Genomic DNA, 14,953 nt, shown 5'->3' on the forward strand with positions numbered 1-14,953 from the left:
GAGGAGGGCAGCTCTGACCCTGACCGTGCTCACCAGCAGTGATGGAACGGACAACGTGCACGCTGATCGCTTGTTTCAGTCACAAGCACTTTCTTTTCTCTAAGAAGCAGTCTCGGGATACAGAGGTTTTTACCACCAAAACAAATTTTACTGGGAATTAAGTACGCTACCTGCCGTTGGGGAGATTTACTATTATGGGAGCACAAGTACGACGATCATTGTGCAAAGTTTATACTTGTATTTGACTCAGTGCCTACAACTGGTTGCTTGGCCAGAAATTGACCAGATGTTTTTATTGGAGCAGCGTAGCAGGGGTATGATTGGCCAACTGAGCAGCATAGCAGTGGCACAGCACTACCATCTTACCAGCATTAAAACAGAATTATTTTGTTATTCAATTGAGACATAAAGGGAAAATGTAGTAGGAGACATTTGTTTCCGTCGTGGTTAAAATGACGACCCACTTTTGGATTACGGTTATGCAAAACTCAGGGATGTGGCTCAATCTTTTTAATGTGATAAAAGAAAATAGGGGGCAAGCTGGGAAACGTTAAGGGGCTTTAGCCTTTTCTATGTGAGAAATAAGTCAATTATGCAAAGGGAAGTAGTTGTAGTACTGCTAAAGCTGCCAGTTTTTCCGGTGGCGTTACCTATCAGACGGTTGAACTTATGATGGCCCAACATGTTGGTCACTCATTGAATGAGATTAAGGTTGAGACACATCCTAATACACTCGGATTGGATTTGTGCACGGAGGGAACGCCCACCCAGCACCATCTGCATTGTTAACTCTTCAACACGAAAGCTAAATATTTCCAATAAGCATCGCTGTGCTTCTGTTTATTGGTGTTTGTTTGCATTCTCCATATATTAACGCGCAACGCACCTTTCACATTCTCGTCAACCACACTTGTGAGATCACATTGTCCCTGGTTCATGTTCCTTAAGCTTATATTGCCTCAGTTTCCCAGCTGATTGAGCAGAGGGTTTGGTACGGCTCTACGCCTTACTTATTTTAGTCAAGCTGGACGGATCTGCAGTCAATAATACTCGCTAAAGCCCCAGCTGTTTTTGTTTTAATCAGATCCCAGGGGTTTTGGCCTGGCTAAATAAAGTTGGCTAAGGGTGTCAATGCAGAGCGCGTCAGGATATGACATTGGGGAAATGCTCACCCCAATAAGGTGACCTCATAGGAAGAGGGATTTTACTTGCTTTGGCTAATAATACTACTGCCTGGCGTGGATGGATTGGTCCTTTTAGTTGTCTTGTCAGACATTGTGCTGGATGTCCAGGCGTGACGTCTCATTGGCTTCGCCGTGCAAGCGCCTCTCCAGGATCCCGGCATGGAATTGATTCCCGTGACCAAAATGGCATCCTAGTGGCCTCCCTGGGTCGGGTCCCTTCTTGGTCAGCTCAGTCAGAACTAAAGTACATGACAGAGGAGATAATGTCATCTCAGCTCATGGTGACAGGCTCTTTCCCAGGAGTTCTCTCAGAATATTATTTCCTAATGCATTTTGCTTGTTTGTGAATCCAACTGATGGTGGAAGAGGCGTGTGTGTGTGTGTGTGTGTGTGTGTTTAGTCGTAAGCAGTAATCCCAACTCTCCCATCTGGCCAATGTACCAGACTATGTGTAGGGGGAATCCTCCTTCAGGGCTCTCAACCCCCCCCCAATCAACCCACTTTGCCTTACGCTCATTCTACTGCCAGAGAGCAGAAATCAGCAGGATCTTTGAAGCGAAGCAAACTTCTCTTTCAATTCCTCTTTGTTTAAATACACGTCGATCCAACCCAGTCTCACAGCAAAACGTGTAATAGCTTTGTGGACCAACGTGGTATTCTCACGCATTTTGGGGAGAAAACATGACAATACAACGTTTGATTTGCAACTAGGTCACGTGACTATCAACTTTTCCTCAGCTCAAAAAAAAGAAAATGGCGGATTGTCAGTCTATTGTCTGTGAAAAACAATATTTTAAGAAAGCATCGGCATTTGTATGCATTTCGTTGGCATTTCTATGTTCTATCAGAGAATGTAGAAGACCTTCCGTTTATTAGTTTCTAGTGACGTAGTTGCAAGGCGATGTAAATGAATGGGCCAGAATAAAACGTAGTAGCCTATTGTCACGATTTTGGGGAGAAAGCGTGAGAACACCACGTTCCACAGCGTAGCTATGACACGTTTTGCTGTGAGACTGGGTTGCATAGATCATACAGGTATCTAATATACAGATAAACGGCCAAGACAAATTCCTTGTATGTATGACATATTTTGGCAATAAATGTTTCCTGATTCCTGATTTGTTTAAATGCTTCTCTTTCGGCTGCACTCAAACTTCTCATCTGCTGGATGGTCATTGTGAAGCCAACATTTGCAAGTCGTAAATAAATGTCTGCAGTATTTTGTAGGTCACATTAAAAATGGCGTATTTAATAAACATACACTTACATAACCCTTCCAGCGTTTGGCATGTAATCTTTATCATAAACGGCATCATAATGAAGCTGTGTGTTTTTAAAGTGAGCTTGATAATAGTGCGTGCAAACACTTGCATTGTGTAGCATGTCCTGTAAAAGCACTTAAAGGATGTGTTCTAAGGATTATGAATGAGATGGTGCACACAACAGACTGCCCTTAATCCTGCAGGGTCAGCAGACACCAAGCAAAGCCCTTCATGAGCCTCTCTAAATTTTTAGAATTAACAAGTAAATGAACAGTACTGTGCTTTAAGAATAATATATGTTAAACTTAATGTAAGTAAAACTCTGACTGTTGTCTGTGCATATGCACCAAACAGCAGCTCAGAGTATTCGGCCTTTTTGGAGACCCTGAATGGAGTCCGACATGGGGCTCCAGTAGGGGACTCCATGGTCCTACTGGGAGCGCACATGGGCAACAATTGAGATAACTGGAGAGGCGTGATTGGGAGGACTGCCCCCCCTGATCTGAACCCGAGCGATTGTTTGTTATTGGATACACAAATGTGTAAATTATGTAAAATTATGGTTTGATCATAACTTACTAAAGAGATGTTTTCTCTTCCTTGCAGATTCGTCATGGTCCTGGTGTGTCTGATCTTCAGTGTCCTGTCTACTATAGAGCAGTATGCAGAATTTGCCACAGGAACCCTCTTCTGGATGGTGAGTCATAAAACCCATACAAAAATCTCGTCTTCTTAACTCCTTTAACATAGTCTGTACCTTAAAAGTAGCAGCTATACGGGGATGTTCTTATTAACCATAGTTATACAGAAATCATAGTAACAGATATGTCAGTTACCGTCTTATAACATTTGTGTAATGTGTTGTCGCCAAACAATCACCCGGTTCATCTTCTCAAATATTAGGATTTCCTACCCGGTTCTATTTATTTTCCATTAAAATGATTTTATTCTGTTGGTTTTTGGACCATTAATGGGATATAACAAGGTTTTATTATGATTTCACCTGGACCCTGGGAATCTCTCGTTTTCTTAAAATTCGAACTTTAAAGCCACCAAAAGCTAATCACCTCCCACATAATTACACATCGATCCATTATCGAGGGTTTTATAACTGCTACAGTCTGTATATATATTGACAGAAGGGGTTTAGTGCTGCTTCCTCGACATCCTCAAATATTCTTGTGTATTTATTTTTTTACAATTAATGAAAGTTTTTTAAAAGGGGCCTCCAGATCAGTTGTCTCTTACTGTTGTAAGTGCACTGCAGTACCCTCCTGTATCCACGAGGTAGAGACAGAAGATCGCTGCTGAGAGGGAATCCGCCCGCCATTTTACACCTCAGCCCAAAGATATTACCATGCCTGAAAATACTTTTGGGTTATTGCACATACCATCACACAACGCTTGCCCGTTTGTGTTCCATTCCTCCAGAGCCTCATGTGCACATGGTGTCATACATTCATAGCATGGGACTGGCCAGGAGTCACTGTTTTTAACAGTGTATGGTGGCGAGTTGCGGAATCATTTGGCTCCTCCAGACTGCACTGGTTGATGGTTGAACTTGAGTTTCTGTGTGGCTGCTAAGAGATTCAATAAATCCACAACTGACAACAGTAGAGACGAATATGTCTTCTGCTGGATCCTCTACAAAGAGCTCGCATCATCTGTCTCTCGCCAGAATACTGGATATAAATACACGTGAAACTACTGTGTACTCGCACACAGTTTACACAAAAGCTGTGCACATACACACACTCACAAGGACACACTCGTACACCCCCTCCTGGGTCCCGTGGGGCAAATACTGGGGGGGGGGGGCGGAGGGGGGCACTGTGTTTCTATAAACTTTTGCCCTTTGAAGACTACTGTCGGGGTTATTTGTTTATTTCTACCCAAGAAGAGCCAAATGTTCTCTATCATCGTGTCGGCCTCTTTCTCTCGCTCTCTCCTCCACCTTCTCTTTCTGTTGTTCCATTAAACAGGAGAGCAGTAATCTGGACTTGTCTATTTGTGATCCCTGCTTTAGGTCCAATATTAATTTTGAGATAAGATTGTTATTTATGTTATGTGTTTAGGGGGCGGGGCCCTGTGAAATGTGTCATTGTAGTACTTATTGTATTATATATATATATATATATATATATATATATATATATTGGTAGTATCTCTACATAAGTTCAGGGTTAGCTGATATCTGTGAATCCCAGACTGCTTGTTTTGGATGGCAGAGGGGTTTGGGTTTTTTCTGATACCTAAACTGATACAAGACAATGATCGAATGCCAAGGCAACAATATATATATATATATATATATATATATATATATATATATATATATATATATATATATATATATATATCTCAACTGTTTACAGTATTGTTTAAATAGAAATACATAAAAAACACTTTGCTTCAAACCACGGCTTACAACTTTTTAGCTTCAAACTGTGAATGGAGGGCGGTTGATGTGTCCGCTGGTTAGCGCGTGCTCTCTTGTCTACGCGCACGTGTGTGTGTGTCCGCAATTGTGTGCCTGCGTCCGTTGGGGCGAGAGCTCCGCGCGCTGCAAAAAACCAACCCTGGTAAGTCCTTTTAGGGTATGCAGCTGCCAAACTAAACATAAAGCACAGAAGCATTCATAAAGTACACGCCAGCATATCACATTGATTTCTTCTACATCGTCTCTTCTGCCAAGCTCTTTTTCATTATTTCTATATTTTAATATAGTAGGTTTATTACACAACTGTTTTTGAGCCTGTGGTGTGTGTGTGTGTGTAGATGCACAGTAATGCAGCGAGCTGAACACACTCAATAAGGGTGGAGAATGTGACGAGAAGAAGCAGTAACAAGGAAGCCGGATTGGATTAGTTGGTATCAACAAAATGTCAAAGAAATTTCACCTATCTGCTTTACAAGGGTGTGTTTCATTTCAGCTTCTCCTGTCTGCTGCTCACTGAAATCGCTTTGTGGTTTCCCAAAACTCCTGTATGTACTCAGTGACTGCAAGGAGTCACAGTGCATATATATTAATTACAGTTGTCCCAACAATCCAGAATGTACTTTTGCCATGTAATATATTGGAATATAAAAGTAATGAAACCACTTTTTAAAAGCAGCAAACCCTGTGATGAGTGGACGCAGTGGAGTCGTGCCCCCCCCCCCCCCCCCCCCTCAGGTTGACACTGTCGTCCTTGTTGGCTCTAGTTCCGTTTCACTGTTAGTGCTTTTAGCAGCATTAGCTTATAGCCGCTAGCTGCTCCCTCCACTGTCCCCATGCTAAGAGCTCTTTGGAGTCGATAGATACGTTGTGAATTTTAAATCGAAAACCTTGAAATGAAAGATATTAAATAGCTCACCTGTGAGAAAACAACTACTACTTCAACGTGATTGACATTATCATCTCAATTCCAACATTGTGTTACTTTGCTTGATTTTCCGTAATTTGCAAAAGCTTTGTAAAGGTGAATCTAGACGTACTAAGTGACTGTGTGCCTGTATTTGTGTACCTCACTTGAAGTGGGAAACACTCAATCTAATCATATTTTCATCTGATATTGTGATTACCAAGCAGCTCTCTGAATGAGCTTCATCCTAGTCTGCCTTGACGGGATTATCGCAGTGCGTATCGGCAGCTGTTTCCAGTAAGCCCGTAGCCGCTATCAGTTTCTGATACACACACAAAATTTCCCCAACATCTGGATGACCCAATTTATGGAATTATTTTGACTAATCCCATCAAATTCCCCAAATTCATGCGTTCTTTTGACTTTCCCATATCACTCACCCATATGTCACGATGGCTGAGCTCGATGAAACGGGATTCTGTGGCCATGTTGTGCTTTTCTCTTACTGTCAGGTAGTTTTAGTGAATACTTATTCATTTCTTCATTAATCCTGACATACTCAAGGGTATCTCCCAAGTAAGGCAACACCATAGGAATAGGAAATAGGAATCCCAGGCCAGACGACTCAAGCTATGGCCTGTAAAAATAATTAACCAATGAAAATGGGCAAACTGTAAAGTTCACAGAGCAGCAGAGGGAGCCTGTCGGTCTGGTTACTCCATCACCTCGCTAACGTTGATGGAGGCTTTTGATTGGTATTGAAAACAGGTTGTTTTTCAGTGCACTGTTACACATTAGTACGTGTTCTCGTTCTGCTGACACTTTTGCCAACCCAAATAGTTTCTGACGTGATTGACAGGTCATTGTTGAAGGGGCTCTGTGCTGCAGGGCTTATTAAGTTTCATGCAAGGGATGTTCAGGGAGCAACCAGTTCAAGCAATCAGGGTGATGACCACCCACACTCAGCTTTTAACAGTATGGTGACTAAATGGATGCATGCACGGTGTCCGGGAAAACCATCACAGTCACAGAGGCTCACATGTTTGCACATAATAGAAAAATAAATGCACCACGGTACATATTAGACAGCCATTTGAAAAGACCAACCTCAACCGATCTGTGGATGGCTATCATTATAATTCAAAATCATAGCAGGGATGCAAATAACCATATTACTCTGCAGTGTTGCAGAAAGATTTCCAATTGTAACAAGATCTTATCGCCCAAGTAATGGATCAGATTGTTTTGCCTTCTTATCTGTGAGGCAGCAGGCTGAAAGCATTTCATCCTGTGGCTCCAATCACTCCTCCATTGACCCTCTCCCAATGTGAGCTGTCATCAGCAGTCTTATCCACCTCCCTGATGGTCCGGTGGTCCCAGTATTACCAGACCACCGGCAGCGTCTCTGTCTCACACACCTGTCGTTACCCGTTCATATCATATTTAGATCCCGGAGGTTGATTATAATGGTTTGCTTTAAGATTAGTCTTAATGCACAACGCACTCTTATCATGCCCTTATCTACTTCCACATCCACTCGTGCTGCATGTGCTTGACAATCATTGTTGCTGCACCAATGGATTCATGTAACCTTTGCTCTGTGTTTGCATTGTGCTCCACAGGAAATTGTGCTGGTGCTGTTCTTTGGCACGGAGTATGTGGTCCGGCTGTGGTCGGCAGGCTGCCGCAGCAAATATGCAGGCATCAAGGGACGCCTCTGCTTTATCAGGAAGCCCATATCAATCATAGGTGCACCTGGAATTTCCCTTTGCTCCCATTTAACACAACGGATGTCATGTCATTTTCATGTAGATCAACAACTATTTCAAGAGATGTGTGTCTTTACTCTCGTACAATGTGTCGCTGAAGCTGATTATTTTTCTGTCTTCATTTTGCTCACAGATCTGATCGTGGTCATTGCCTCGATCATTGTGCTTGGCGTAGGTTCTAATGGCCAAGTGTTTGCCACGTCTGCCATCAGGTAGAGGGACTCTTTTGCTCTGTATTTCATTTCATGTTTCTACACAGTAAAATCGCCAGTGTTAATACAACACTTAAAGAGTCAATTTTAACACTGCCTCAGTGAACATATGGTCCCTATCTACAGAGTGTTAAATGTACACTGAACACAGAGTTAAATTTCCAGAGTCAATTTTACTCTGGTAAGAGTTAAAATTTTACACTAGGTGCAGTGTAGTGTAATAATATTAACTCTAAGAAGTGTCAATCAAGTTTTACACTATGTAAGAAGTAACACCCATAGTGTTATTCACATGTAACACTAAAGAGTTATAAAAGAAATAACCTTTCCAGTGTTAAACCTACTTTACACTATGTTGATTATGAAATCACTCCAAAGAGTGTTGATTTTTAACCACCTCCTACCAGTGTTGCATATCTACGCAGGGGGAAAAACACACAGACAATTGTATCCATACTGTAATACATATTTATTCCAAGTAAACATGAAATATTGACATCAAAAGTAAACCTAAAACATGTAAAGCTCACATCTTATCACAGTGGCAAAGATCTTGGTTGGTGCTGGATGACAGGACTGTTTTGATCAACATGATGGTATCTGCAAAGACAGCAAACTGAAATCAACATTATGATCTACAACCCCATACAAGCTGACAACCTGAAAATACCCTATTTCAGCTTTAAAAATCACAAACACAACTACATTTTCGGTCAAGTACATCAACTTATTACTTACCACCAGAGCACCACAGTACATTAAAGAACAATCTGAAAGAAAAAAGGAAAATATACATATTAAGTAACTACGTAACTACGTAGACCCCTCCGCCGTAGCCTGACGTGCACCTCCGAAAAGATCTAACTGCGAGTCGAGTTGACGTGGACCGCAAGTGCTGTGATTGGTCCGCTCAGAACGTAATTTGCGGCAGTTGCTGACATTTGAAAGTATCGAAAGTGCACTTGCTCGTCCAGGTCCCTCAGTGGGTGAACCAGTGTTGTAAATTCACGTCTTCTCCGTAGCCTGCGCTTCAATATGAGCTTCGGCTCACCAAGGATTCGGCACCCGCAGAAACACACAGCCACACCTGCCGCCGCCGTAACGTAAATTAAGCTTACAGCAGCTACAGCCATAGACATAAAGAATAGACATCGACCGCTGCTGCCTAATGGTGCTGACGAGCCGCGGGGCCGCCAGCTTGGACCGGTCACCCGCTCCACTCAGTGCCAGCTGGCGCAACGAAGTGTCAGCGCATCACTCTGAATACAAAAGCGGATGTTCACGGGATTTTGTAGGCATGACAACGAAAACATGATTCGGCGTATTTTAATATTCATAGTAGGCGTAACAGTAATAATATTGTGGCATATAATATAATAAAAACTATTTGTTTGCGCCTCAGCAGCCAATGCAGCGTCTACTATTTATATATCTATGGCTACAGCAGCAGCTAACGGGAACCGAGCCTCTCCGAGCCGCGGCACGTCCGCACGTCCGCGACATGTCCCGCTATGCTCGACCAAATTGTGACGCTAAAGCGATTTGCTCCGGCTCAAATAGAAATAATAAATATGACTGCTTCAACGATTTTTTTTCTTCATTTTACTGAAATAAATGTGCAAGCATGACACATAACACACCACGACAGCTCGTCCTCGCTGACATTAACGTTACCTCGTGTCGTTTTTGTTCAGTTTGGTGTTGTGAGGTCAGACATTTGGCTGCTACATTTAAGCTAACCGCCGACCCGATATCACGTTAGCCATTTGAAATTCGGTATTTGAAGACACGTACCCCACATTGACTAGTGTGGTGAATGAATACGTCCCCTTATTCTTATACAGATTCTACTGGAATGAAGAAAAACAACGGGAATAGTTTATGGTAGAAAGACTTACCACAGTATTTCGATGCGAGGAAGATGGCGATGCCAGAATCCACATTCTCAGTTTGACCGGGAAAGTTGGTGGGCGGGGCTCTCCAGAGTATTTTTTGTGATACTCTGGAAGGCATCTTGCTCTAATCAGTGTTGAATCAGGGCCTGAGAGAGTCAATAACACTGACAGAGTAAAACCTCTGTTAACTCCGATTATTTTCACCAACACTGGAAGTTTTCTGGTTCAATTTTACTCTGTCCATTGTTGGAAGAACTCCGGAAGAATTAAAATAGTTTGACACTGCCTTTTTGACACTGGCAAATTTACTGTGTACACGTAGCTGTAAGATGGATAAGAAGATGATGAGATGATGTGTTGCAGGGGCATCCGCTTCCTCCAAATCCTGCGCATGCTACATGTGGATCGACAGGGAGGAACATGGAGGCTCCTGGGATCTGTTGTCTTTATTCATCGACAAGTAGGTTGAATGTGTCCAGGCTAATACTAAAGCTGCTTTTTTTTCATCAAATAGATCAGAAGAGGACCAAAATATGTCATTACTCCTGTTGCGTCGCCTTAGTTTCTTCCAGAGGACGACTTCTCAGACACACCTCCACCTTCTGATCACTGTTAATGTTTATCTCGGCAAATCTGACGTGCAAGGTCTCTTTGATGCATAAGAAGAATATGACTGATTAACGAGGATCAATGAGGATGTCATGCAAAGTTCAAGAAAATAGCCTTCAGATAAACCAACGATGAGCTTGATTTATTGTGTCACGGTGTGGTTTTATTTTCTTGTCTTATTTTGTAGTTTCTGCTTCTTGTCTCTCTGGGTAACTTCACTTCCTGCCTTGTCCTGCCATCCCCTGTGATTGTCTGATTGTTTCCACCTGTGTCCAATCACCTGCACCTCCCCAGTGTATTTAAGCGTGTGTGTCTCTTGTCACTTGTGGCGTCATTGTCGAAGGTCCTGGATGTCCCTAGTTTCTGCCATTGTCGAATGTCCTGGATGTCCCTAGTTTCTGCCATTGTCGAATGTCCTGGATGTCCCTAGTTTCTGCCTGCCTCTTTGCCGTGGTTCCTGTGCACGTTTTTGCCCCTTGGCCTTTTGTTTCTGCCTTTTGACTATTAAAGTCTTTTGTATTCTAAAAAGTGTGCATTTGAGTCCCGCCTTCCCCGCATCCCTGACACATTGACTAAGAACTTGATTTGTGGTCAGATGACTACTTGCTCAAGTATTGTGCTCTGTTTGGAAGAAATATGGAAATACTTGCCTTTAGCCGTGTGAATAAAGGGGGTTAATGGATTCGTCTAAGCAGTGTCCCCAGCCTGGATCTCTTAAGTAGAGCCTTCTTTCATACAACCAACTTCTTGTGTTTGTTTCAGGAGCTGATCACCACCCTGTACATCGGATTCCTGGGCCTGATATTTTCCTCCTACTTTGTCTACTTGGCGGAAAAGGACGCTGTGGATGAAGAGGGCAAGACGGGCTTCTCCAGCTACGCCGATGCCCTGTGGTGGGGCGTGGTGAGGCGAAAATAGAATTACATCGTATACAAGAGAAAGCCTTTCACGGCTGTTTTTGTACTCTCTGCATAGTTGTACGATTGCATTATTGAATCCCGTCCTTTGCAATGCATGTGTATTGTTTGGATCCTCAAACGCTGCTAGAATTTTTCAACACAGCCTCCACACTTTAAAGACCACCTTGCGTGAAATAAAAGATTATTTTCTCTAGAAAACTGCAACAAAAAAATCTGCACAATGGAACCTCAAGTGGTGTCTTAAATGGAAAGATGATTGAGATCGCTGACCACCCTGGCTGGTCTAAGTATTAATGTCCTTGTGTTTTTATTTTCCTCATTGGGTCCTTTGTGTAGCATGCACGTAACGCAGTGACACTACACATACGCAGGTGTGTTGATGTTTTTTGTGCGTGGAGTTGCCGTTGCCTATTTCCCTCTGTACGGAGGGCTCGGGTTTCCACAGTAGTTAATTAAACATTTGAATTGAACGTGCAGAGTAATGAGAAACCTATGGCAGCCTTGTGCTGGGGATCAGCGAGCCACAAAGAGACGGTAATAAAGCATTCACCTCTGGGCTCTTTGGCTCAAAGAACTTTTAGAGCACCAATACAAAGTGTCAGTTCCCTTAATTAAAACTTTAATTGTGGGATTACTACCTTTTTATGTAACGAGGGTTCGAGGGTTCACCGAGCTCCTCGCTGCTCTATGGGAAGTTGGAAAAGCTGTTGTTTGTGTTGCTCTGTTCACAACGTCTAGAAAAGAAATGCGTTCAGGGATCTGCACTTTGTATTGTTTTCCTGAGACTGTAATCTAGAGAGTAATGATGCCGTTACAAAAGGTCTGGTCAGCTTTGTGAGTGAGTGTGTGTGTGTGTGTGTGCGTGCGCGCTTATTCACATGAGATTACGGTGATTGGAGAATTCTAAACTCCCCCAGTCCGTGTTCCTTCTCTTGGCATGATTTCCACTTTGGGATGTGCAGGTGCAGGGCACAGCTGGAGGACACGCCAATGCCATGATTCATATCCCGTGCTCTCTCCCTCCCCTACCTTCACAGCCTCTCCTCCTTTTGCCAATTCGAGTGGTTGGGTAACGGCCGTGTGATTTAACAACCTGTCTCGCTTCAACGAGGACAAAGCGCGAAGGAGAACTTGAGGAAAACCAGAGCTGCTGAACTCTCCGTTTTGTATAGTTGCGATGTTAAAGTAAAATGTATACATTTAGATCAGCATTCATATAGACATGTACACACTTGCACATATTCAAAGACAAGGTCTACAACCTTTGTGTTGACACGAGAAGGTTCTCGCCACTCACCCTACATTCTGAATAAGAGGGGTGTCTTTGAGTGGACCATTCCGCTCCGATGGTCAGGAGGACATTGTTTAGTCATCGGATTTGTGGATGAGGGATTAAGTCCCCCCCCCCCCCCCCCCCCCCCCCCGACACTCCACCCAACTCCAACATACACCAAGGCAGCCTTCCCGCCCCTGCGCCCTCTTTTTTTACTCCCAAAGCCCTTTTAAGTATCTCACCTTACATCGGCTGCTTTGTGTGTGCACACAACTGCGGCGATACTCCACGGACACCCACAGTAAGCCAAGTGAGTTCTGAATGTGTCACAATTGGCTCGACTTTCGGAGTGGGTGTACATGCAAATGTAAGAGGTATTTGTGTGTGTGTGTGTGTGTGTGTGTGTGTGTGTGTGTGTGTGTGTGTGTGTGTGTGTGTGTGTGTGTGTGTGTGTGTGTGTGTGTGTGTGTGTGTGTGTGTGTGTGTGTGTGTGTCCCCCTTCCCGGCAAATTCCGACACTCCGCGAGGATTAGTGGCTGGGAATCTTATTTCCTTTGAGCAGTAAGACCTTCAAACGCCACGGCGTCGCTGACAGTTATGGAACGAGGCCAGAGGGGCTGATGAACTTAGTCTTTATTGTCTATAATCACTGACATTTTCATTACGTCAGCAGTTTGCTACAAATAAAAGCTTGGTACCTCCCATGAATGGATATTCATGGTTACGGAAAGGATAAAGTTTCTAGTTTCACGCCTCAGCCGGCCCCCGAGATGGGGATTTAACTTAATAGCACATCAGCCGCAAATGTCTTGGTCTGTTTTGTCTACAATCTGCTGATGATCATCTAAAAAGATGTAAGAGGACCTTCATCCACTGTCTGTCTTTAGGTGACTGTTACCACCATCGGCTACGGAGACAAAATCCCTCAAACGTGGATCGGCAAGGCCATCGCCTCCTGCTTCAGCGTGTTCGCCATCTCCTTCTTCGCTCTGCCTGCTGTAAATATGACTTCATCTAAATCACACTAAGTTCTCAGCTATTGCTCTCTGCATTTTATTTATTGATTGAATTTACTCATGTGAGATTCTGGAGCTTTTATTCTCATTCTGAATGTTCCGACTTTAATGGCAGAATATCTAACAACCTAACTGTCCCCAATCAGGGTATCCTGGGCTCGGGGTTCGCTCTGAAAGTCCAACAGAAGCAAAGACAGAAGCACTTCAACAGACAGATCCCTGCGGCAGCTTGCCTCATCCAGGTACATTTATGCCGTTCAGCGTTTCAAAGTGAAGTACTGCACAAGACATGTCATTACGATTAGCCTTAATACAGTGAGACACAACCACGCTTTATATAGAGCTATTCTGGAAAACCATATCATTTACGTACAGGAACAAATAACCGGTAGCAACAGGAACACAAAAAGTAGCAGTACATGTTAGATAAATTCACACGCGCTGGATTTGTAGCTGGCTACCTGATCACTGGCTTACTACCGTATGGCTGGTTAAAACATTTAACCGGGGGGGTGGGAGAGCATTGACAAAGACACATTCTGTCCTCCTCAGACGCTTTGGAGGTGCTATGCAGCAGAGAAACCAGACAGCGGTTCTTCCACGTGGAAAATGTATGTTCTGACTCCAGAGAGCGTCCCCACGGTGGAACCGGACACCTTCATCCCGCACGTCAGGATACTCAACATATCGGTGATTATGGCCATGAGCACTTTTCTTTTGATTGATTTACTTCCCTCTCTTTGAAACCACTCTTCAGTCCTTAAATATAAAGTACGTCTTTGATGCCGTGGCCTTACGCACCGACCTTATGACATGCTGCTTTGAACTTAACCGAGGACATTTTTCTCATCTTTTTCTCCTGCACTGTTTATTGTGTCATTCTACTTTGATCCGTCCAACAAAGGTGAAATCCCAACCAGAACAAAAAGTACCAGCACACACGTTTGCATATCTCCCCGTGCCGCTATCACAACAACGTTAGCCGCGTTGTGCCGAGGCCGCATAGCATGAAAGGGCAAGTTAAGCTCCCACAAGCGTGCACGCACACGCACACACGCGCACACACACACACACACACACACACGGAAGGAGTCACAAACGCACAGACTAAAACCAACCCTCCCGAGGCCGGACGACTCCACCAGGATGACTCGAGGCCTTTGTCTCCGCCGGACAAAGACCGTTGAGATGATGTCACCGCTGCCTTTTCTCATGGCAGTAAAGCTTTGTCTAGCAGAACAACAACAACAACAAAATCTTTGTGTAGCGTTGGGGAGAATGAAGGCTGCTTCTGCTCGTTTCGCTCTTTCTCTGTCAACATTCCTCTCCAGGCTCTTCTCTGTTCTTCCTCACAAATAAACTAAATGTGTTCCTCTTTCTCTCCCTTTTCTGTTTCGGTCTTACGACTCCCGCCCCCCAAATCGCTCTCTCGGCTAATGAGTCATTCGAATCGGGCATTTGGATTGAAC

At 43.7% G+C, this 14,953-nt stretch overlaps 1 protein-coding gene and 1 long non-coding RNA gene across 3 annotated transcripts in view; one reads left to right on the plus strand and one right to left on the minus strand.

The window, feature by feature from the left end:
• kcnq1.2 (potassium voltage-gated channel, KQT-like subfamily, member 1.2) overlaps window positions 1–14,953 on the plus strand; it is a 113,498-nt gene that overhangs the window by 4,262 nt on the left and 94,283 nt on the right. For both annotated transcript variants that reach the window (XM_040163696.2, XM_040163697.2), the window contains exons 3-10: window positions 3,053–3,143; window positions 7,413–7,539; window positions 7,693–7,771; window positions 10,030–10,126; window positions 11,038–11,178; window positions 13,356–13,466; window positions 13,631–13,726; window positions 14,037–14,174. In XM_040163696.2, the coding sequence (XP_040019630.2) occupies window positions 3,053–3,143; window positions 7,413–7,539; window positions 7,693–7,771; window positions 10,030–10,126; window positions 11,038–11,178; window positions 13,356–13,466; window positions 13,631–13,726; window positions 14,037–14,174 (880 nt within the window). The remainder of the gene's footprint in view (window positions 1–3,052; window positions 3,144–7,412; window positions 7,540–7,692; window positions 7,772–10,029; window positions 10,127–11,037; window positions 11,179–13,355; window positions 13,467–13,630; window positions 13,727–14,036; window positions 14,175–14,953) is intronic.
• LOC144383759 (uncharacterized) lies at window positions 8,222–9,803 on the minus strand. The gene is made up of 3 exons (XR_013451195.1): window positions 9,670–9,803; window positions 8,510–8,541; window positions 8,222–8,371 (listed from the first exon to the last, which is right to left on the minus strand). It is a non-coding gene; the product is annotated as an uncharacterized LOC144383759 (long non-coding RNA).

The sequence above is a fragment of the Gasterosteus aculeatus genome, chromosome X, assembly GCF_964276395.1.
Source record: "Gasterosteus aculeatus chromosome X, fGasAcu3.hap1.1, whole genome shotgun sequence".
Taxonomy (NCBI): domain Eukaryota; kingdom Metazoa; phylum Chordata; class Actinopteri; order Perciformes; family Gasterosteidae; genus Gasterosteus; species Gasterosteus aculeatus.